The sequence below is a fragment of the Folsomia candida genome, unplaced genomic scaffold (assembly GCF_002217175.1).
Source record: "Folsomia candida strain VU population unplaced genomic scaffold, ASM221717v1 Fcan01_Sc002, whole genome shotgun sequence".
NCBI lineage: Eukaryota > Metazoa > Arthropoda > Collembola > Entomobryomorpha > Isotomidae > Folsomia > Folsomia candida.
In genome coordinates this window covers 15,244,569-15,269,248 of record NW_019091194.1, presented here as the reverse complement: position 1 = coordinate 15,269,248, position 24,680 = coordinate 15,244,569, and the positions used below count along the sequence as shown (strand labels likewise).

At 37.5% G+C, this 24,680-nt stretch overlaps 2 protein-coding genes across 3 annotated transcripts in view; one reads left to right on the top strand and one right to left on the bottom strand.

The window, feature by feature from the left end:
* LOC110845232 (MAGUK p55 subfamily member 5) overlaps window positions 1-24,680 on the top strand; it is an 85,296-nt gene that overhangs the window by 3,616 nt on the left and 57,000 nt on the right. The window contains exons 1-3 of one of the 2 annotated variants that reach the window (XM_035847699.1): window positions 11,626-11,661; window positions 20,200-20,814; window positions 20,963-21,077. In XM_035847699.1, the coding sequence (XP_035703592.1) occupies window positions 11,641-11,661; window positions 20,200-20,814; window positions 20,963-21,077 (751 nt within the window). In that variant the 5' untranslated portion in view covers window positions 11,626-11,640. Of the gene's footprint in view, window positions 1-11,625; window positions 11,662-20,199; window positions 20,815-20,962; window positions 21,078-24,680 lie in introns of those variants that run through there. The other variant, XM_022091612.2, reaches the window with a different exon arrangement.
* LOC110845234 (sodium-coupled monocarboxylate transporter 1) lies at window positions 12,234-17,127 on the bottom strand. The gene is made up of 15 exons (XM_022091615.2): window positions 16,036-17,127; window positions 15,884-15,949; window positions 15,751-15,802; window positions 15,568-15,635; window positions 15,479-15,491; window positions 15,375-15,400; window positions 15,176-15,291; window positions 14,996-15,070; window positions 14,852-14,917; window positions 13,916-14,024; window positions 13,738-13,825; window positions 13,657-13,678; window positions 13,347-13,558; window positions 13,213-13,268; window positions 12,234-12,794 (listed from the first exon to the last, which is right to left on the bottom strand). The coding sequence occupies exons 1-15, from the start codon at window positions 16,417-16,419 to the stop codon at window positions 12,330-12,332; spliced, it is 1,818 nt and encodes a 605-aa protein (XP_021947307.1). The 5' UTR covers window positions 16,420-17,127; the 3' UTR covers window positions 12,234-12,329.

Below are 24,680 nucleotides of genomic sequence, written 5' to 3'. Positions count from 1 at the left end.
ATTTACATAGATTCTAATCTAAATTTCAAGATACATTATGAGTCTATTATGTCACGTATATCTTGTAAACTTGGTTTCTTGTATGGCATTAAGCGTTTTTTGACGGAAAAATTACTCGCCATATTTATTAGTTGTCACATCCACTCAATAATCGATTATGGTATTAATACATGGGCTGTTAAAACTGATGTGCAACTTGACGCTATTCAAGCTAAGATTAACTCGTTCCTTACCAACTATTTTCTTCCAAATTATGCTAGAAAGATTGAGAGGTCGAAAAGGTATACTAAATTTAAGACATTATTTAGCACTATTAATCCATTTGATCTGTTAAACAAGTGTAATTTATTTACAATACTGGAGCGGCGTGATTTATTTTTGCTTAAATATGCTTTCCGCAATCTTGTTCCTACGGCTAGCAGTACATACACACAACGCTCATGGCCCCTATTGGTAGTACCTCGATACCGCACAGCGCTGGGTCTCAATTGTTTAAGTGTTAGAGCGTCGAAATTGTGGAATTCACTCCCAAGATCATGGGAGAGTAACATTACATATCCAAAATTTGTTACACAATGTCGAGAGTTTATTATTGGTAGAAGAAATTCCACTTATTGTTAATTATCTAATTACTCATGTTCACGTTATATTTAGTTTAGTCTAGTTACATACATAAATATGTATACGCATTTTGTGTCATGGTTTGTAAACCAGTTTGTAATGAGCTGATATCTATTGACACTTGAATAAAAGAACACTTGAACTTGAACTTGAACTTGAATTATAATTACACACAGGGCAAAAGGTACTTTTGAAGTTGGCAAGCTTTCTTACTCCCTGAAGCAACAAAAACCTCGTACAATTTTAAATATTTTAAGCATTGTTTAAAATCTGGCCCAATAATTTTGAACAAAGTATAATGCACATCAGACATAAATTAATGTGAAAGCATGGGTAAAGCATACTTCCTAATATGTAAGTACAAATATAATTACAAAAAAACTGCAATAAATCACTAGGATGTCAACAAGTCCAAAAACCGTGTGCAATATGACCGAAAGTGGTCAATAGTGAATAGCGATGGAATATTCCAATTTTGACTCAATGGCTATGCATTTTTTGTGTCTTTGCGATTTACCGTTATTTAATTTAATTACTTTCTGTGCTAAATGAAATGAAATGTCACCTCCTTGGTCGGCATGTAAATTAACAATTAACAACTCAGCGGGCATTGCCCTTCAGATTTATCCATCTGTATTCCTTTCATTCAACCAGATATTTCCTCCGATCTTGATTACAACCTAACAAGTAGTCGCCTAAGTAGTCGCCAACTCTCGTCGGCAATAGAAGATCGCTGTTACAGATTTGCTGAAGCAACAAATCTGATGAGACTTGCAAGTATGTATTTAGTAGCAGATACTAATTTTAAGTCTCACGTGGCATGCAATAAATAAATACGTATGCAAATTACAGAAAAAGATTACACTACGCAATATTTGCTGCATTTTTCAACTACGAAATATTTTGATATTGACACAGTCCACTCCTCAGCCAAGTGGATGAGACAAGTGGATTTTACTTTATTATTGTCCAATTCACTTTATTTGTGTTTGACGCAGTACGTACCACGTAAACCATCTAACCCGTTAAGCAAAGATTTTGAGGTTGACTCGCAGAATGGGAAAAAAATCTTATCTGAATTCGAATTATAGTAAGTAATAGTGCAATATGTAAAATGCACGTTGTTTGCAAAGTGGTCATGGGAAGATGCAATTGCAGGTTGAAAGCGAGAGACGTAGAGAGCGGATAAGGGAAGTTGCTGCATCTTTCTCATCATCCTGATAGCAGGCTAGTTTACGATTCGATGTGCCGACAGGCCTGCGGAGAGTCGTGATTTACGGTAGGATAACACAAAAAGATGATTGACATTCCTAAGCACTAAGATTGAAGATGTTCAGCTGAAATGCTTTTGAAATTGTCGAGTTAAGGAAAAGTAGAGCCGTGGACGATGAAGAATTCATTTTTGCTGCAGTTCAACTATGTATAAAACAGATTGGGTTGCATCCTTAAAAAGATATGCAATTCAAAACTCCATGCATTTAATTTGGGTTTATTCTAAAAAAAAGTCATTAATTACATAATAGAAATTGCTCAAATTGAAACTATTGAAATTGCTAGTTTTTTCATGCCAAATCCTAATGTTTAATAATGCATTGATCTGTTCAATTTGAATAATGAGGCAAAACTTGGTTAATCCGTGTGTACGTAATTAATCAAGGAATGAATTTAATTATTTATTTCTCCATCACGTACATACGCACGGTAGGCACACAGGTTGTCAGTAAGTCTTAGTTTTTAATTGCATTTAATTATACATGATATAATGCTCTCCCGGGCACAGTGTGTTTTACTCGAAGAAATTCTCCATCTTCGTCGGTGGTATGCACTACTGTAGTCAACCGGGTGCAGTTGGATTACTGCTGCTGACTCCTCTGCTGCTAATTAGCTAATCTTCCTTTCTCTTGAATCACACCACCACCACCTCCCAAATTTTTTGCGTAAAACTTTTGGAACAAGAAGAAGGAGAGGAAATGTGTAGGAGCAGAGATAATAATGAAGACTTGGTAACTTTTCTTGCAGGATTAGCAGAAAGAGTTCAGAGGGATGGAGGAGCAGTGAGAAGGAGAATGTCTAGTCATCCCAGTCAAATAAAACTACGAACTATTATCATTCATTTATTTCCATTTTGAACATGACGAAGGTAATTTCGTCGTATTTTTCTACTGCGGAAAACCAAGTCCAAGCCATCTTGTCATTCTAAATACCACGGGATGCATGGCTAGCTTCATATTTAAAAAAATAGTTGTGCAACCATTACAGCAGTGAAAAGAGAACATGGACAGGTACATTTGTGAATAGTGAGGCATGAAAGACACGGTGGTCGAAATGAACGTTATCGAAATTCATGGGATTCACCATCGTAAAAATATTTCTACATTTTTATTACACTTTGCCCCTAGTAATCCTACGAATGCCGACAAGAACGAAACACACGAAGGAGACTATTTTTCATAATGATTATTTAAAAATTAACGACGACAACCCGTGCTTTATGGTTATTGTTCTGTTTATGCAGCAGCATACGTAGTTATCTTTTTCCAAGTCGGTTGAAGTGATTAAGAAAGGTTTCTTTTGAAAATTTGCAAAACGGTCAGATTGTAAAAGAGTCCATTGGGGAGTTCTCTTTATTGGCTGACTGCAACACACACCTGTCACTTCTAAGAGGTTTTTGTTCCTCCCTGGAAAAAGTCATTATCATTATTGTACTTCCTCCACATGAACTAATTAATTCGTAGGAATACTAAGAAACAACAATCAAGAGCCATTTCTGGCAAAAAGCGTTCTTAAACAAAACAGTAATCTAATTAACTTTTGCCTACTTCAGAACTTCAATATTGTTGCTGCAACACACACACATCGAAGTACAAATGAAACCACTGGGGAAGGTGATGCAACAAGAAATTCTTTAGTGAAACTGACACCTTTTCTTGGCACAAATGTCACTCCTAATATTTGATGATTCCTTTTACATATAAATAAACTTGTATGCCAATTGTACTAAGGATATTGTCCTAAGTTTCATTTACAGCATAAATGGTTCTGTTCTGGATAAATTGAAGATGGTGTACTAATCCTGATGCGAAAAGTGACACACCTTTCTAGAAAATTTAAGATTTATTTAATTTACGTAAACAATAGTAACGTTGCTGTACATACATATGCATCAGACATTCCCTCCTTACAAACAGTTACATTTGTACTACTCGAAGATATTCTCTAGAAAATAGTGTTTGCCGTAATTGTTAGGAGACCCAACAGCAAACACATCTCAAACTAACAACAATTGACAGGATGTCCAACTTTTTCGACTAGTAGAGCAACTGTTCAACCAAGTTATGGGATTGCCTTCCCTGTGCTTCGTTTGTTGCTGGATGAAAAGTTCAGTTGTATGAAAGTGAAGAAAGGTTTTTCTGTATGCACATATTATGTGTATTACATATACCCATGGGTTTGGTATACAGCGTTGCTGAGACCAATGCAAGTGATTCATTTCTCATTTTATGTGACCATCCAGACCTTATAAAATAGAATCAATTATTATTAAATAATCCTTATATTTACGTACTAATACCAAATACATATGTATATTTTGGAATTGTTCGATGTGATGGATCTTGAAGAATATTGCATGTTTTTATAAATATGGCACATAAAAAACGTCAGTTGATGGTGGCTCATCAGCCTCAATTTAGTCGTTCTACGCTGAAAATTGCTAATGCCACTGATTCCTTGGAAGTGGAATGAATATACCAACGGCAACCCGGTTGCTCCCTCCAATGCACCGGAACAGATGTATTGTGAAGGTCGGAATTACGCTTTGTGACAATGCCAGCCTTTTTATTAAAAGATGCCGTCCCAATGAAGTCAGTGGAATGGAAATATTTTTCCCTTGTAGAGAAGGTAACAACTATAGTGGACAAAGGTTGGGAGACTACCAACTCCTGTCACTCCACAATCTTCCGTCTTTGCGAGATCAGTTCTCTTGGCACAAAAAAGTTTGACTAGTAGTCTGTGCATCAGAGGTCCTAATCCACAAAAACCTAAGATGATGACCTGGGAAAATGACGATCCCTCACCCACCCGAGTTTTAATCTCATAGACCGACAAAAATAGTAAAGGACAAGTCCACACATATTCAAGTCCATGGGTTGGATAGTTAAATAGTCATGGTTTAAGATGTAAACGAATACTTTGTACTAGCAGCCTCACGATGCAATGCACATATTTTGTTTGAATTACACTACTTTAGCCTCATTGTTTTATTTTTAAAGGAGCATATGTAACACTTGACTTCTGCAATAGCCGTTAATTGTTGGCTATAGCCGTTAGTAAATACGCATGAAATGTTGTTTTTCGTGCAAAGTTAGCTTGAAAAAGTCAAGTTAACCAGATTTGATGTGTTTTCAGCAATTTATATTCCAAACAAACAGAAACACGTTAACACGTAGAAAGATTGACAGGTGGAACTAAATAAAACTCAGTTACTCCCCAGGAGGATTTTGTTATGTCCTAAACTGGCCGCCCAGGTTGACATTTTGAGCTGCAAGTTGTTCATGGTACAGGAATCATGTAAATGTTTTTTTTTTCACGAGTTCACGATACCAATATACTCACGACAAATAGGGATGGCACTAAAGAATACATACCGTTGCAAGAAAATTTCATGTTCAACAATTTAGGTGAAACGAGCATATGAAGTGGCCGATAGCTTGAAAGTGCATGCCAGAAATTGGACATGGCTAAAAATACAGGTATTATAAAACATCCAAGGTTTGTATTAGGCAGACTCATTATTGTGCAATTTTATAGTTAATGTGCTGGACTGCGCAGAACAACATAAAATTTACCAATGTCACGGGATAAAAATTTCTATGGGTCTCTGACCCATTATTAACTGCTTACCATGTCCAATACAAATGTGTGGTTAAAATCTGAATGCATGCAGATTTTAACGTGCTCAAATCTAATGGCAATTATTGTCGCATTGTTATTAGTCAATTATATCCTTCCGGTTCTCGATTGCGAGGTTCAGCTATGGTTTTGATCATGCGACACTGCTGGTCTTATGTACAATTGCACAATTTAAATGCTTAGTGGAAATCCAAATAATCCATTGCAAACAGATTTATGCAGCGAGCTTTCATTTCTAAGCTGATGATGAGTTGCAAAGAAAGAATCCTCCGGCGGTCCTGCTGCATGTAGAGGCTGAATTGAGGTTAGTTGGTTGCGTACAAACTGCACATGAAAACATTTCCGTACGACGACGACAAGCTTGTTCGAATGTATTATCAAAGTAACCCATGTACAAAATTCACTATTCTATTATATAAACAAACACGCCAGTGTCAAAGATTATTGGAATGACTCATTCACGAAAGTCTACATACAAAGCAATATCAATAGACTTTAAACTGTTCGTCTGTGCCGTCGGCACTTTAATAACACTTTGCTTACGAATACCACATAAACAGGTTTTAAAATTCGGATCAGTATGCAAAAAATGGAAACCAGACTTAATTTGGCAAATGTGCACCTTCAACAAGTGTCTACAATTTGTAACATTGCATGAATGAATGCTTGCACTTGCACGCAAGAGTGACAAGAATGAAGTCATTTACAATTTAGGGCAAAAGAAACGCATTCCAATATTTGCCAATTTAACAAAGTATTTACAAAAACAAGGTATTCGTCAATTGCTTTGGGTGAAATTGGTGTTCGTCAACACTAGCACAGATTATCAGAATAAGAACCAATGTTTTTACATTAAATATTAGGGTACTATATTAGATTGGGCAGGTCAGGTGTCTCATAAATATGTGGTGCTACATTTTTATACATATGAACATCTCAGCCCATAAAGCTGCACGTTTCTAATAAAAGTGCCCATTATATTTGCTCTCATATTAGTATTAAGTATCCTTTGTATCTGTAAAATCGATGGGAAGAACCAAAAGAAATTGGCCCAACCCAACCAGTTCACTAATGGAATATAAGAAAAATAGCAGAAAGAAGTAATTTGTGTACTTATGATTCAAATCTTTGAGCCAAATGATCCTCTGATATTCTAAATTGTTATTGCTTACATGAATCCGGTGTATTATGTCTGGAAATGTTGATCGATATTTGATAACAGGTTGGATCTAATCGCACAAATATATACAAAGCTCGTCATTAGATAATGTGTTTCCAGTCGTGGATATCAGATATCGAAACCAGCCCCGAGATCTTTCTAACGAGTTTGATTAAATGAATAGGCAAAAGAATGATCATAATTAATGTGCATGTATGTGGCTAACAAAGTTAGAAAATCATAAGGCTCAGGAATTCGAATCATAGAAAAGATGACGATAAGCAGAGTTGGCTCCCCAAAAGCATCGCCGTCGTCATGTTCTGCTACATGCATACAGGGACTCAGGTATGGAGAGCATTACCATGTATGCGTACATTTCTTGGGTACGTTCGAATTTGTTATGAGTACCGACTTTTCTTTTCAAGCTTAATTCGCTTGTATAGATTTCAAGCGAACCGTGCAATTCCTTACCTTTTTATTTTCATACAAGACTGGCAGGAATTTTACTTTGTTGACAATATTCTGCATAAATATTCTACGTCTATGTAAATACAAATATATATTCATGCTATTATCAAGGGACAGAGTGACACCTTTTCTGTAGACTAAATTAGGAAAATATCCAGTGGTAACTGACTTGATGACATGCGCACAGTTGAAATATTTTTTTAGGTGAGACAATTAGAGCTCGTTTTCAATTAGGAATTTCTCAGGAAAAATAACGATCTTATTAGTGGAATACGGGTAGGATCAGGCCAATACAGAGCGCATTTCCTGGTAATGTTTACTGTCTATATACTTATGTAGCTTACGTATATGAGTGTCATGTAATGAAAATTTATTTGGCTACATCTGAATTAAGCCATGTATGTGTTAGCTCTTCTTTCTAATTTCAGATAGTGAAATAATTTGATAATGTGATGCGGGGTTAAATGTCAGTCTCAGCAGTTGCACACACGGGTTAAGGAAAATGCCGATTATGTCCTTTTTTGGCAATACACAACACATCATTATCTCGAACAATTTGCATTTCTTCCGCTGACATGCAAACCTTGTATCATCCTCAACAATCTCACCCTGAACTAGGAAACAATGTGCCGTATTATTATCCACAGATTGAATCCAAACTTCACAAGTAATGACCATCATAGACATCAAATTTTCCATTTAAAAGGGAGAGGAGGAGGTAAAACGTTTTTTAGATCCTCTTATTATTGGGAAGGAGTGAAAATTAAGCAAGTGTTATATGCTTGCTTTTACTCGGTCCGCTTGTCCATTGTCTGTCATACTTTTTAAGTCATGAGAAGCAAATACTGGTTTGTGGTCGTGTATCCTAATTATCTCTTTAGTTATGGTGCGAAGAACTATCCTCATATCTTGATGTAAATAGGATGGCAATAATTTTGGAATCTGTGGGACACAAAAGATAACATAAATGTTAAATTCACATTATGCTCCCATCCAAATCAGCAAACCATTTCCACTCCAACTTTTATCAACTAAGGATTTGTGACACATCCGTTATCTCGTGTAAGCTATGGCTGTTTAATGAAGAAGAAGAAGTAAGTAGTAAACAAGCAGTGCTTTTGGTACACCTTGCAAGGTGTGAGTACGTATGTACGCATTCTGTACATACGTAAAGTACAAAGTTGTACTGCATGCAAGACGTACAACTGCACTCATCCTCAGATGTGGCTGACAGTGCAAAAAGAAAAGTTAATATGAAACCATTGCGTGGCTGCATCTTCATTGATCGTAGTCCACAGGGCAATAACAGTAATATTTGGTGATGATGATATACTACGTCCAACTCAATGAGCAAATAACACATAATTCTCATATTTAGCTCATCAAGACACACACACCAACCATCATTGTTGCATTAATGGACGAGAGCTGGCTGTGCAGGCACAAATACCTAAGAGTTGGACGGACAGTGTTATTGTGTCGTCGCAGGCTGAAACGAATGGGTCTTGATGAAAATATGGGTCACCAACTCAACATGATTATTACGAACGGAACAAACAATAACATCCATTAGCACCCTATCAAATTCAGCCCGTTTATAAACGGATGGAAACAAAAGTTTGGATTGGATTTGCTTGCACTCTTCAGTCAGACTCTTCTCGCGGACACAAACAAGTTCGTTCTCAAGGAAAAGCACTCACTTTGGTTCATCTCATTTGAATTTGTAATGCTTATTACCAGAGATTTGTTTGATAGAAGTGCCATAAATGTTTTCTTCTGAAGGGGGCGGTAGATGAGCTGATCATTGGTCCATTAATTTAGAATTAGCGTGAATCCCATTCTCTTAACTTGTATCCAATGCATACAACAGACTGACACAAACACAAATGTGAACTCAAGTAATCCGGTATCAGTTGACTATTTTTAGGCCTTTTAAGATGGCCTTATAGATTTACCACGATGTCTGTCTGTCCGTCCGTCTGTGCGTCCGTCTGTGCGCACGATAACTCTCTTTAAACACAAGCTATCGACTAGAAATTTTGCACACTTCATCTTCGGGTCAAAAGTAAGGATGAGTTCGGAGATGGGCATGATCGGCCAAGTAGTTGGCCAGTGGGGGTCTTTTCCACCCAAATGTGTTGCCATTAACTACCAAGATGATACATATTAATGCCATCTTAAAAGGCCCCGCAAAGTTGCTTGGAGTAGGTTTTACAAATTATACACGTATGTATAGAGTGTACGTAACAATCAATATCGAAAAATAATATTGTCTTGATTTTCGTAAAATACTAAGCATTTTTATGAGCTTGGAAATTTATAAAAACTTTTACATTCAAAGAAAATAACGATGTACGTTATTAAGAAATATAAAATGATTTAATGAAATGCAAAACATGGAATGGTAGAGATTACTTACAAATTTTTTTTTATTCTGACGATTAAAATTGAGGGTGTGCTGAACTAACTGGGATTTGTCATGTCCGAAAGGTTAAGGAAATTGAAAGATATTGCAAAAGCATGCAATTCCACTCGATCTACGTCAAGAAGTCCGTACTGTGAAAATGTGTACCTGTAAAATACATGTGCATGCGTATAGTGCATTTTGAACGATGAAAATTCCTTTAGTTGTATTTTACATTATTATGCAAATGAGCAAGGTGTCCCCGAAACATAAATACCAACACTAATGGACATCACATAGAGCAATAAATATTTTAATAAAAGATGATGGGCTGGGATTATTTTAATTTTGATTTAAATTCAACAGCGGCCAACATTTTTCATGTTCAACATGTTCATCTCTTGAATGGCCAATTTCTCATTTCACAGAAATAAAATCATTGGGGGTTGGACAAATTGGCATAATTTTGTGGTTGGCTGAGTTTCAAATTTTATTCATCACCAATTCATTCATTGGAGCAGCATTGGAGCAAATGCGTACATAAAGCTATGGGCTTGACAGTTTTCTAAAGGACCGAGATTTTCTTCAAGTTCACTTTGAAAATTAGTGTAAAACACGTTTGCAGTCTCTCTCTGTGTGTATAAAAGTAGTACTAATGGTCACAATTGACGAGGAAATTAACTTACTCCATCACGGTGCTAGCAGTGCAGGTTCAAGTAGCAATAGTAAGACGTCTAGTGTTGGGGTGGTGGTGGAAATGCGAATCTTAGTGAAATTTTGACACGGGTTGTCAACCGTATGTAAGTATATGGACTCATTCACGTCGCTGTATGCTACCCATGTTCTAGTACGGGTAGAAATTCGCTCTGCTGCTGCTGGTGGTGGCGACACGGAGTTGAGTTGAGACGTTATAAATAGTTTTGTTTCTGCCTTTTGGATTTTTTGGTGAAAAATGATTTTTATGTCGGATAAAGTTTACTCATGTATAAAATTGGCTGCAGTGATTTGACAAGCCAAAGTGTATCCGAAACTAGCTGGGTCTGAGTTAAAACGTAATATTCAAGTCTCTTGGAAACTTTATCCATTTTTATTACCTCGTATCAAATCACTTTATGATTCTTCGGTCCCTTTCGTCCCTTCATACATATTATATTTACATGCACATCTCCATCTCCTCTCTTTCCGGGCTCACTCCACTTCCACTCTAAAGTGGATGGCTCATAATTTGCTATCCAAAACCTATGTCAAATATTATGCGTGCATTATCATTCTGTTCGGTTACACAAATATTGCCCAACCAAATACAACGATGATACAAAATGACATGACTTCCAGAATAATGATATGAAAAAAATGTGTACTTCAACGGAACATGTTTGCTGGTTTGCGTAACTGAGCAGATTGACAAAATTTCACGAGTAGAGAGGAAAGACTACAGGATACAATAACCTCATATCGATAATAAGTATTCGGATATATTTTGTGAGGGAAACTGAATTTCATCGTTCCATCTTGCAAAAAGAGCAAACGAAACTATATAGTCGACGATGTACCAATACTTTCAATTAAAATAATAAATCAGACAGATTAGAATTCGGCTAGCTACAGTAAAAGTACAGTTTTCAATATATTGCAAGTATGTATGTTTGTTCTTTACGTTTTGCAGCCGGGAAGATGGCAAATGAGTGTGGTGTGGTTGTTGAAAGGACGAGAGAGTAGGAAGTGAAAGAATCGCTTCTTTGCGTGTGGTGAGAAAGACGAGATTGATCAAACACATTGAGTGAAAGTAGGTTGGTTTTGCAGTGCGGAGTAAAAGTGCTGGTGTAGAAGGGGAATTATTTGGGCCGGAGAGAAAACTGAGAGGAAGTGAGTCTGGACCACGGACAGATCAACTTTATGGGAAAGTAATAACGAAAGGAAAGCCTTGAGGAGTGAGAATCCATCCGAAGGAAGGAAACCGGGTTCCTCAAGAAGTTTTACTGACTTGCTTTAGCCACCCTCTCGGCTGGGGGACTCAAGTGGAGAAGTTTTTTAAAGTGATTGTGTGTAGCGTGATGGGAATCGATATATCATCGACATGAAGACCGAGAGAAATTCAGTAAGCTCTTTTATGCCCTTCTTTTATTAGCTTGTTCCTCTACTCCCATCCAGGTAACTTTTATCTCGAAAATAATAGGGAACTAGTTTCTCCTCCTTCCTGGCCACCAGCAACCCTATAACACCAGAGGTAAATAGATAGATAGGTAAATAGATAGCAGTCCTCGCCGTAGATGTGCTCGCTACAGCACTTGCTCATTTCTGCCTTGTTTAGGAAAAGTATGTAACAAAATGTGTGAGAGAGAAAGCAGGTTGGCTGCCAGTTATCTCGGCAATCTCTGCAACCAATATGAGGCCAGATATGAAGCACAGCAGAATTACTTGGTGTACAGATAGTTGTAAAAAAAATATGAGAGAACGAGCGAGCGAACGAACGATTCAAGTATTCTGCTCTGAAATGAACAGCTTTGTAAATGGTCGTTTTGGGACGAGGGAAAACATTTTCATGTAATTAATAAAGTCCAACCTTGACTCTTAGTGCACAGACTGATGATGATGCGACTCCTTTCCACAGCGATTCAAGTTCATGCTAATGGTCACATTAAAGAATGTGGTGCTACACACATTTGTACGTACGTGTTTAGAGTTTTGCTTTACAGGGATGTACCATTTCAAGCATCATTTATCATTTCCAGGTAGGAAGGGCAAGAAAGTAAAAATTAAATAGTATCACACTCGTATATTATTGTCACTCTCCACTGCATTTTCTTTGAGGTTTAGTTCCAAAGGTTCTACCCAGCCTTTTATCCAATACGAAGGTAACCCCCATTCATAGAGGCGGAGAATGGACGTATTCAAATACTCGCGTTTCACTGGCTTAACGTTTTGAAACCTTAAAAACACCATTGAAAATATAAGTCCGAAGAAAATGGTCGACAACTGACCAAGCCCCGGATACCACGTTGGTGCTAAAGAAATGATCTTGACCCATGGGGAATATTCGGCGTCTTTCCAACTTGTGGATGAGAATACGTCTGCTTTCGGATAAATGATGTGATCCGTCTCGTTGTAGAATGGACACCCTTCCGTCGACACAGGCAGCTTCTGATCTGGAATACTGTCCGAGTCGATAATTGATCCTGCGCTTATTGTCAAAACCAATACGATCCCAGAAATTAGACCAGCCAACGAACCCTACATCACAAAAAAATATTACTGTATGCTGAGTTATACACATTCTTTTGTCGCGCATTCTAGAATATGACGAGTTATGGGCTGACTAAAGCTTTTAGGGCTTCTCAGATATCTAACTCATCTAATACATAGATACATCGCGATGTGCGTAATATACATATGGCACATTCTAGATGCATCAACACATTTATACATGTTCACTTATTTCACTAATCAAAACTCGTCGGTTTGACACAAAATTAATTGAATTAAATTAATAAATAATTGAATCAAATTAATAATTTTTCATGTGGCAGCATTGTGATAATATTTACAAAGAGTTTCGTAACATTCCTAATTCTGTCATCATTTAACAAAGCGGAAAAAATATAAATACATGTACATTCATCGAGCTTATGTAAAAGTTAAAATTATTTACCCAAGCATTTGCCCACGGGAAGACCATGCCCAAAGTGAAAAGACCCAAAGTAGGTCCTACGTTTGCATTTGTTAAAAAGTGAACGTCATTCATTAAGCCTATGCAATTGTCATTTTTATTGACGCACAACGTACCCAGAAACATTCCCACCATCGTCAATGCAATCGGAAAGATATCGCCCATGAGTTCAGCGACAAACACAAATGCAAACGACAAGATTCCACCTACGACGGAAACTATTTTTGAGATTCTTGCTAACTGAGCATCTTTATAGTTGGGCCTCCATTTTTTGACGTAGTCCTCCGTTATGATAGCCGACAGAGCATTCAACGCACTTGATACTGAGCTGTGACATACGAAACGTATTGAGGTTAACTTGATGCCCTGTGCGCAATTCATCATGTTTCACTCTATAGCAAAGAGTGAAAGTAATTGTAGAGAAACCTTAAACTCGCTCCAGTAATCCCTGCAACAAATAAGAAGGTTAAAATACCTAAAATATCTGAATAATAAAAAATAAAAAACCTGCAACAAATATTCCTGGGAGTCCTGGGTAGTCACCCAACGTTTCCATCACGAAGAGTGGCAAAAGTTGATCTGATGTTTCCACTGCCTGCAAATAAAATCACGTTCAATTGATGCTATAATATGGTAGCTACATTCTTATGTATACGTACATGTATAGAGAGTAATGTATACATACGTTAGTTTTAATTGGATCGCACATGTGATACTTGGCATAAATCACAAGTCCAGCAAGGAAGCAGAGAACAATGATCAGAATCAATCCGATCATATTGATGAAAAGTGTTCTATGGTTAAACAAATTCGATTTACTCGTATAATATTCTAACATCAACTACATACGTTGTAAAGATCGTCGTCGAAGAATGAAAAAGATGAACCGTTTTTAAGACGCACTAATGACTAAGGAGAACAGACGAACTTCGCAACACCGGATTTTGATGCCTTTGATATGTTATTAAGGATAAGTAAGATAAAGGAAGATGGGTTAAGGTTAGGTCCATAGAACCATTTACCCTCCCCACTCCCACTTAAAGGAGCGGCTAACATAGCTCACAATAAATTGGTCTATGATCCATATCGATGGACCATTTGAAAATTGGTCCATCGATGGACCAATTTTTTTGCAGTCCATGGTCCATGGTCCGACCATTTTGGTCCAGTGCGAGCTATGGCAGCTAACGCTAAATTTGCCACATTTAAAAATTCACCGTAAGTCCAAATTTTAATCGGATTTTGATGATTTTTATATTTTCGTGGTCCCAGATAGTTGCTGTACCATATCCAATATTACAATAAACGTTTTTGATATGCAAATTTTTTAAAGAATCTGAAAAAATTTGAAAAAGTTTTATATCATAAGCACCTATGGTTGCTGATGGGATTTAACTACTTAAAAAACGAAACGAAATGCATGTAATATGATATACGAAAATGGAAAAATTATCAAAATCCGATCAAAATTAGATTTGTGATGAATCTTTTAATGTGCCAGGTTAGCGTAAGACAACCCCTTTTTAAGTGGGTGTGCAAGACATGGGCTCATGGACCTGGCTTTGGTTCACTCTTTTCATTCTTCAACGACGACATGCATACATACATATGTACAACTTACAATCTAGCTTTCTGCAATGTTGGAACTGAGAGGTAACGCTGGATTTGACTTTGTGTGGCTGCATATCTGAAACAGAATGAATCACATCAGCATATATAAATATGCATATGCTTTAATTGATGAAATTAAGGTTGAAATTAGCACAAAGGTATCCACATGAGGTAACCCCCCACAGTCCCCGTCCAGAAGGAATGACGAACTCGTGGGTCAGGATCAAAGCTGAGAATTTAAAAAAATGAATAAAATGGCAAACATGTCATTTTTTCGTCCTATTGGATCACTTATAAATTGTTAAATGCAATTAAACCAGTGAAAATAATTTACTTGAAGAATTCGACCCGATTATTTCGCTCTGCAATGTCCCAAACTTCGCCGATGCCTCCAACGTCAGTAATCCCCTTCCCCACCACCGCTGCTAAGCTAACAAGCATCAATGTCGCCTTAACAAAACGGATGAGACGTTACCAACAATTTCCAACCGAAGTATACATAGTGAACATATAAATATATGTCAATTTTATACCTGAAGTGCATCCGTCCATAAAACAGCTTTTTATTTTAAATTTAAAAAATTAAAATTTATTTAATTCGATATTTTAAATTTATGCTTTTAAATTTTAAATTCACCTTTTAAACCACCCTGCATAATAATACAATTAACAAGGGAATTTATTATGTACATATCTGCAAACATTTATATATTATAGCGAGCTTACCAAAGAACTATAGAAAATGCAGACAACAAAGGTCAGTCCAGTTGATAAGTATGTATTTATTCCTGCCACTGTAATAATTACGATATACATGGTTATTGTTATCGCATTTCCGCATTTCCATAACCAGCACATCCATCAAACGTTTGTAGGTGTGGATAACAAGGTGGACTATTTTTTGCATACCTTGGCTCAATGCTAAGGATGGAGCGTAAACCCATACCGACATCAAGAGAATCTTGGGTAAAATAAAATTGTTTAACCATTTTGTCAACTTACTGAATACCACATAAGCAACTCTTTATATGTTATGACATACCAAATATATGACCGAAATGACTGACATCACCATTCGATTAGCTCGATTGAATCGTAACTCGAAATACTGTAAAATTTTGACTCACATTTGTAATTCTCCAAATTACAACCGCAGACATTAACTTTTTTGAAAATCTTGAATTTGTCACAAACCTCATAGGCCGACGTTAACTGAAGCCTAAAAAATACTGGGACGTAAATGTACGCAAGTGCTAAGGTTATTGGAATGAATCCTGTTGCAATGAGCAAATATTGCGTTCCATAGTAGTAGACTTCAGGAGGGTTGCCCAAAATTGTGATTGCACTCACAAAGCTGCATATCAAAGATAAAGCCACGGGAAGAATCGGCATACTTTTACCTGCCGTCAGGAACTCGTCATTAGTTTGCGCCTTCTTGCGCCCAATCCACCCATAGTACACTCCAATTCCGGCGGAAGCTACCAAAACTGAAGAAAACACTACATACTCGACTGCACCAAATTTCTCAGAGTAGTCCTTCACATAGAATCTCGATGGGGGTGTGGTCGTGGGATCCATTTCGGTTCTCACTTCTTAACTGTATCGAACTTTACTTTATTTTACAACATCGGCCGGACTTGAACTTTTACCTACGCATTGGGCGGTGCAAGACCAACTGAGACTATTTCTCCCTAAATTCCTTTACTTTACACAATGGAATTCATTAGAACTACATGTTTTTCACATGATAAACGAACATGATTTTATCGAATGCTTTGGCTGGAATTTTTATTAATATCAATTAAAATTACGATACAACACGAATTAAAACATTGAGTAATGGCTTGATTGATAACACAATCTCTTTGTTTCACGTGTTTCACCAATCACAAAATTCACATTGCAGCGTTATGTATATCGTTGGGTATTAAGCAATCAGTCAATTATTTATAAAACATACATAATGATTATTATTATGTTATGTAAACTCTTGAACACTGGATGAAACCACCCGAAAGCGTCACCCACCTCACCATAATCCCACCGCAATTCGTGCGTAAGAGAGAGAGACCCAGTTTTGATGATCAAGTTTATCACGAGTATGTGGAGAGGAGCATAGCATTTCTCTGTCTGATGTCCGACCTTGCCTTGTCTTAGTTCATAACTTCACTTATCACTTTGAGAGCAGACGCCACACAGCACGGAGCACATCGTGGCTCTCGTAATAAACCATAACTGCTGCTCCTCCCGCTTACGTAAATCCTGATAAAAATGTTCTATAAATATCGCAGTAAACGGAAATTTGAAAATAAATGTTGGGTTGGATCATCATCATCAGAGAAGGAGAAATATATAAAATATTCATACTGATTAATTCATCAAGAGGATTGCCACTCACGGCTCACGGTGTTAAAGTGGTGCCAAGTTCAGAGAAGACGCATTAAGTCTTCAAATGTCTGAGCCCACCTGCCTGTCCAACACCATTTTTGTCATTGTGTTAACTCCTCACATTCAAATAAGTAATCCAAGAACTTGAAGAATAGAATAGAACCCCTGTGTTATCACTTTCAACTTTCATTAAAAATTAATGATGTGTTCTCTTTGAAGTGTTCTTATATAGTTTTTCCCAGTTATTATTCCAAAGCATTTTGTGCATGCTTTTCTTCTGACGTCCGTCTTCCTGTCAGGAATAAAGAAAAGAAAACCCAACAAAAGACCCCATAAGCACAAAAATTGATGGACTGACAACGCTTTTATGTTAAATTTGTGTCATACATCAATGGCTGGATTCAATTAATTCAATTTAAATGCCAACCACGACATGTTGATTCAGCTCCCACCATTTTTAATAGTAGAAGTAGTACTGTAGCATTAGTTATATTGGTAATACAATAAATAAGAGGAATATTAATACGCAAATAAGGCCAAGAATTAATCATCCAAGAAAATATATATAACCAAGTAGAGTTGAAGATGAGCCAGCTCGGATCATATGTATATAACCGTTGGATAGCTTGGAATAAATCACACCATTTATTTTACAATGCAAAAAGATGGTTTGTAATTATAGCATCATATAATGTATAACGACGTAAATAAATAATATGAGCGTAAGTATTTTGCTATGTACAATAAGCGTTAAATGTTAGTTGCATGTGTAACTAATTGCATCTTTCAAAATTCTGATTACTTTGCCCGACTACCGTGAAATGAAATTAATTGCTTGAGACGCTAAAGGTAGAAAAATGATGATTGATATTTCGACTTGACTCGACCCACTTCTCAGATTACAATGCAAATTCGCTTGTTACTTTAGGTATTAGTGCGTGGTGCAGGAATTAATTTCACTTTTAATCCAATTGTGCCTATGTTTATCTGTCATTTTACCCATAACGAATCTCAAAGCAAAGGATTTGAGTCAGCCGAAATTCGTGCAGAGGACAGCCAAACTAAAATGAGCATTGCCAGCCGTATATATTTTGATTTATTCGCTAGCGGTTTCAGTTTCATCCAGAAAGAAGCACTTTTGTTGTAAGGAATTTGTTAACGTAAAAAATGATCAAACTATCAGTAGGCATGAAAGATCGGAGGATCCTTGTATTTGTACCCAACGTAAATTCCACCCAAAGTTCATACCAGTTCCGCATATATAGTTCAACATATATAGGACGTCCTATATATGTGCTCTCAGACGATTTTTTTCAGTTTTCCAAAAAGCTTAAAATATCGAACGAAGTATAGAAAAGTTATTTTGCTGAATATTTTAAAAGCTGACGATAAATTTCAAAAAATAATTGCAACTTGAAAAAATAAATATTGCAATAAGCAATTCTAACAAATAAACTAGCATTGGTCATTATATCTTGTTCATGAGATAGTTTGAGTTTCGAGTTTTGAAAATTTTCGCCAATTTTGTTGCAAGAAAAAAAAATTTTGAAAACGTTTTTGCAAAGCTTAAATAAAATAAGTTTAACATTTAAAGTTTGTTAAAATTTAAAAAAACGACGAAATTCAAATTTAGAAAATTTTGCAGATTTTCGCAATTTAAAAAAATTGGCAAATGTTTGCATGTTTTGTTTGCATATTGGTGATCAGCATGAAATTACAGACAGGTATATAACTTATAAACTTCCTTTCATTATTCCGAACGCTGTTGTCTATGTTAAAAGCATGGAAAAAATTGCACGCTTTAGTGCAAGTTTCTCCAAATATTTAGCAAAAACGTGATTTTGCACCGTATGTTCTATGACTAAATTATCGATCAATTAAGACCATCCGAAAGGAAATCGAGATGTGGCAGTACTTAAGGTTCCCTTGTCAGTGGTCAACGAATGTATACGCATATATTCTCAAACTATGATGTACATATATATTTGGCATTGATGGGGGATAATAATGCCCATTCTCGTGTGATATGATGATGGAGTGGATTTTTAATACAGACAATTTAATAACAGTTCACTTTAAATGATTGGACGGAGGAAAATGCATTTGATGAAATCAAGAGTGGGTGTATTTCGTGGGAGAAACATATCTTTAATCAATTTCCTTTGATCTCACTCAATACGGATTCAATAAAAGCCTCGCTCGCATTACCTCGGTCTTTGTGTGACTCACGGAGTTTAGAGTGGCTCAACATTCGGCCATGTCGACCTGCGGTTCTTGCGAAGGAGATCGACTGCTGTTGGTCAGCACATCAGCATCAACATCAGTACTCGTGGTAGTATCGGCAGAGTTGTTGGAGAAAGTTTTTGGGTCATTTGGATCGTAGCTGAGCCGTGCGGGTGGATAAACGGGAGCACAGCGTGGGGTGTCCGTAATCCAAAATGAAATGTAAAGGAAAGCAAGACGAAGAGTATTTGGTCATCGCTAAAAGTTTTGCTACCGTTCGAACATTGTTTGGAAGCAGCACAAAAGCGAGAGATAGAAAAGTGTTCTCGATTTTGACGTAATCACAGACAAAAGTTGTAATAAATCTTTGATTCCCTTTGATCTCGTTCATTTCGTCTTATTGCAGCAAAAATAAAATGAAAGATTGTTCTTGTGTCAAGATTCCATTGGTTTACCTACGTATGTATTTATATGGCTATTGAATTTGCAGCCGCCAGACTCGCCAGACATACGTCATTCTGGAAACCATGATACCAAACTATTTGATATCGCCTGACATGCTCAAACTAAGCAATTACTCAAAATTGCTCAATTAATGCGTTAAGATATGTTCATACGCAATATATGTATTCATAATGCTGCTGTTATGTATGTGTGCCCAGATTTGAGAGAAAATCTGATTACATTCTTGCCCATTGTGTGTATTAAAAAAATATACGTAGCTAATAACGTGTTCTTGAATTACAGGACGACTTGTGGACCCAACGGACTTTGTCTACGTTTCAGACTTTTGCCAGAGGTCAAGATGGCAAAGGTGGCCAAGCACCTTCAACTACAAATACCCTCCCAACATACAGCTCCACTAATCGTCTTAATGGTAACCATGAAGCACTGACAAGCTTCAATAATGTCCTAAATGGGCATAATGGCTTTAGTCCAAGCAGCCTTTCATCCGGATCCCCTTCCTCCGTCTCCTCAAATGGGTCTCCAAAACAAGAAAGCAGTGGATCCTGCTCCAATTATCGGAACAATTACGGAGCTCGAACCAAAGTGACAATAATCAACAGTCCAAACGGGTCATCACCCAGCGGAGGTGGTGGTGGCACCCTTGGTCGGCCAATTAACAAGGCTAAAGCTGTCCCCACTCCGGTTCTCTCCAGCTCGGCGCATTTGAGGTCGAGAAGTGTAGACAACTCAGCGAACGGGTATCAGGGCGGGATGATAGAAATGACAAATATGCCAGGACCAACGTCAGGAGGCGGCCCTTTAAGCCCACCGCCCGCTCACTTTCACCAGCACTCGCTGTCCTTCTCCTCCATGGATTCGGATTTCATGTCAAATTACACGCCCACTGATGCCGACGTACGTAGAAACATTGTATCTCTTGGCATGTATACATATGTCTGATTGGCAAATGATCACCTCACCATGTCGCCATCTGCTGCTTTAAACTATTTCTAATTTGATTGTGATTGATTGACGAGAAATTCATTTAGCCGTTTTTATGTAGGAGCGGATCCTGCAAGTTGAATGTGTCATGGAGAAAGGAGACCGTCGCTTTGGCTTCTCCGTAATTGGGGGTCGGGATGAAGGATTTCCACCCTGTATAGATGAGTGCAGCAAAGGTTAGTGAAAATTTCTTTTGGACTTGCCTGAAAAAATGCAATCCAGTTGCGAATTATTTTGCTCTGCCTTCCAACTCAGCTTTCTCCCACTCTTTAAGATGTTGCTTGCTACATTTCTAGAAGTACAGTATGTGTTTTCGTATCGTATCGTATCATCTTTTCTCTTTGGAGAACCATTTTGCTTGCTTTAGAGATATGATCGACGTTGAACTTACTCAATAGTTCAAGTGAGCCTTACACATTTGTCATGTATACTCATGCTTCGCAACCTATATATGACCACTAATATTATTTTATTCTGGATTATCATTTCATGCTTTACGTAGAGACCGTTTCGTGTTCCTATTTTGCATCAATAAAGTCGAACATCATGAACAATAGATAGAAATGTGTGATAAATATGTAAATTCCACCGTTGCCTATCGTATGCACATAAAACATACATATGTACAATGTACTTATTTATGTATGTCAAACGATCTGTTCTTGTGGTGGCTAGGCAAACGTAAAAATAGCCAGACCAGTGGCGGTAACACATTACAGGATAATTACTGACAGAACAACCTATGCTGGTAATTTGCCTTTATTTGCAAGTCTAACAAATATACATAAAAATTCAGAGTTATAAGACAAATCCAGTTGACGTAATCTACCGCATCTGGAAATATTTGTAATATTGGACATCAACAAGTCTAAATAATTACCATCTCCTAAAAAGTAATGTATATTCTCCCTTGAAAAGTTATGTCTGTTTTTCTCTTTGAATCTGTGACACAAATATAGTCATTTGAGAAACAAGGAAAGTACAAACAAAAGTGCAGACACACAATTTCGAATTCTTCACAAGAATAGTTCCGCATTCTTACATTCTGCGTGCGTGCGTTCATCTTCCTGGCTTGACGTTAGGCGGACGGTAATGTTTCCGATCAAGTTTTCTACTTTTTCTTATGAGGACGACGACCATGACTCTGTTCGAAAGATAGTAAGACTGCACTCTTGCATTTCCTATTCATGACGTCGTTCCCAATTCTGCACGTTTCTCCGCACTTTTCTTCGGGATGACTCGTAACGTGACAACAAAGATAATACCGTCTTGGGACCTCGTCATTATGGTAATTTACTAGCGATTTCAGCGTGGAAGTATGGGAGGCAGGGGTGGTGGAATAGAGAGGTCTAAAGGGACGATTTAAGTCCGAGGCTTAAAAAGTTGTGCTGCTTCTGCGGTTTTTGACGACTCGCAGTATTTTGAAGGTTGATCCTATGTAAGACGTTTAGTAGTCGTTTTGTGGCTGTGCCATGCGGGTCTAAAACTCCTGAAATGGTTCAAGATATGGGCAACTTATAAAAAGCTTTCCTGATAGCCACCCATAACAGGAGCTTGTGCGGCAGGTTGGGCGAATATTTTATATGCAAAGCACCACTTAAAATCGTATGGAAATAATGATGGGTATCTCTCCCTCAAGTTTGTACACTGAATGAGTTGTATTTTCAGAAAATATTAGTGATACGATGAAACATCATTACATGAGGATAAAAACTTAATAATATGATTAAGACTGAGGATATAGGTAAAAAAAGTTGATATGTAGTCTTACCTATAGATAAGTACATATGTATTTATACAATTACACGGGTGTATACTCTCCATATACTTTTTCATTCATTTGATAACAAATCCAATCTATATATCAACGCGTATATGTATGTAGTAATTTGTACTTGAGACATTTTCCAACTGATCTGCTTCAACCTCATTAAATGTGTGAAATGATTCGGAAATGAAAAGTTGATCTAATTAAAGAGGGGTAGAAAAAATACGCTGGCTGGGAGATGAACACTCTTGAGCAAGAAAAAAAAGTTTCCACAGGGCAGACAATCAAGTCCAATCGTCATTATGGAAATAGAAATGGATGTGAATTGAACTTGAACTGCTCTGTTGATCACGTACTAAACTTCTTCCTCCAATGTTCTTGGCGTACGAATGTGCAGCAGGACCTGGCGAAAATGAGAGCAATCTTGAAGGGCGGCAAGTAATGACTTTGAGAAAATGCCACTTCGCATCCCTACATGATTTGGGAAGACATGGAATTGGAGGAAAGATGAATAGATGTATGTGACGGTGACAAGGCAGAGTATTAAGCAGCCTCTCTCCTATATAAAACCTGTATAAAATCTACTCGTACGAGGAGGAGACGGCGAATATATACATTTTTCAAGTCGGTAAGGTAAACCGGACGAGATAAGTAAAGAAAGAAAGATGGAAATAAGATAGAATGAAGATGAGCTGCTGCTGGAAGATATACGGTCCGTTATTTTTTTATATTGAAGGTGGGTTTGGTGGATGAAAGTGCTGAGCAGAAGACAGATTATGCAAGGTGAGGATCTGACAGGTATCTCTGGCCTGCCTGCTCTATCCGATCCAAGACGATCCAGCAAGCATGACAATACGGCAAAAGATAAGTTTTTATCGTGGTGAAAGGTGTACCCTCCTGGTATTTCGTTGAGGTTGAGCACTGGGAAATCTTCATGTTCGTTTATTGATTTTGGACATGCTCCCAAACTTCTTGAAACATCGGTGAGAAGCCGTCGTCGTACAGTTCTGGATCTGAAATTCGAATTAGGACACTCTGCCTCGTCTTCACATGTCCCGCACTCCCAGTATTTATGTGCACCGGTTATATGCTTGGAAATGTGTGTACGACCTGTCCGCGGCGTTGACGAAAGAGACAGAAGAAAGTAAACCATGTCTATATTCAATGTGTGCCTCCCTACCTACACAAAGGTGGTGTGTAACACACATCCACTGGTCGACGTCGCAATGTGGAAACGGAGCACAGGAGGAGAGGTATTAGTTGGAGATTTAGTGATGGTGGTTGTGTGGAAAAAGGAGAAAGTCGATAGGTAAATAAAGTGGAGCCAACATGCCAATCCTCTTCTTCCCTGTGCTTCTCTGACAAGAACAAAATTAAACAACTAAAATTTACTCAGTGTCCCACTACCAGAATGCTAAAACTACATATATGCACCTCTCTCCATCTCTTCCTCCCTTCTTCCAGCCTGAGTGTATGCAAAAGTGACTTGAACTACCTTTCCAAATTTCTCCTCTGTCCATGGTTCACTCCTCAGTTCAAGGTTCAGCCACCGGGTAATGATATCACAATTGGTGGGGGAGAGCAAGAGGCAAGATTCTGGTGTGGGCTGGTTCGTGGAAGATTGATTTTCCATTGCTCCTTTACGAGAACATCGAAGCTGTGGCAGTTGAAAGAAGCAAAATTCTCTTATTATTCAGCCGCATTAATTCCTTGAAGTTTCGTGTCAGACTATAGAGTCAGAGAAAGGCATGTCCTGAGCAAGTTTCGTCTCACTCTCAACTGTCAGTCTGTTATGACACATATCAACATTGTTCAAGTTTTATAACTTTTGTAAATTTCGATTGGAAAATATTACGTGTCAGGATGGAGGGGCTTACTCATATGCATACATAAGATGTACATACTTACGTATATGCTGTAATATACTGTTTACCTTGATTTTACTTATCTACCAAAAATATGAACTAACATTTCAATAGTTGGCCATCGTCAATTCTTTATCATGTTCAGA

Bases quoted from the DNA above. Each gene is read 5' to 3' on its own strand.
- LOC110845234 (XM_022091615.2), bottom strand. From the start codon at position 16,419: ATGGATCCCACGACCACACCCCCATCGAGATTCTATGTGAAGGACTAC. The intron at 15,636-15,750 runs GTATGCAAAAAA...TAATTATTACAG, and splicing joins ATCCTTAGCATTGAGCCAAG to TGGCAGGAATAAATACATAC. The intron at 13,679-13,737 runs GTTTTTTATTTT...TATTTGTTGCAG, and splicing joins CCCAGGAATATTTGTTGCAG to GGATTACTGGAGCGAGTTTA.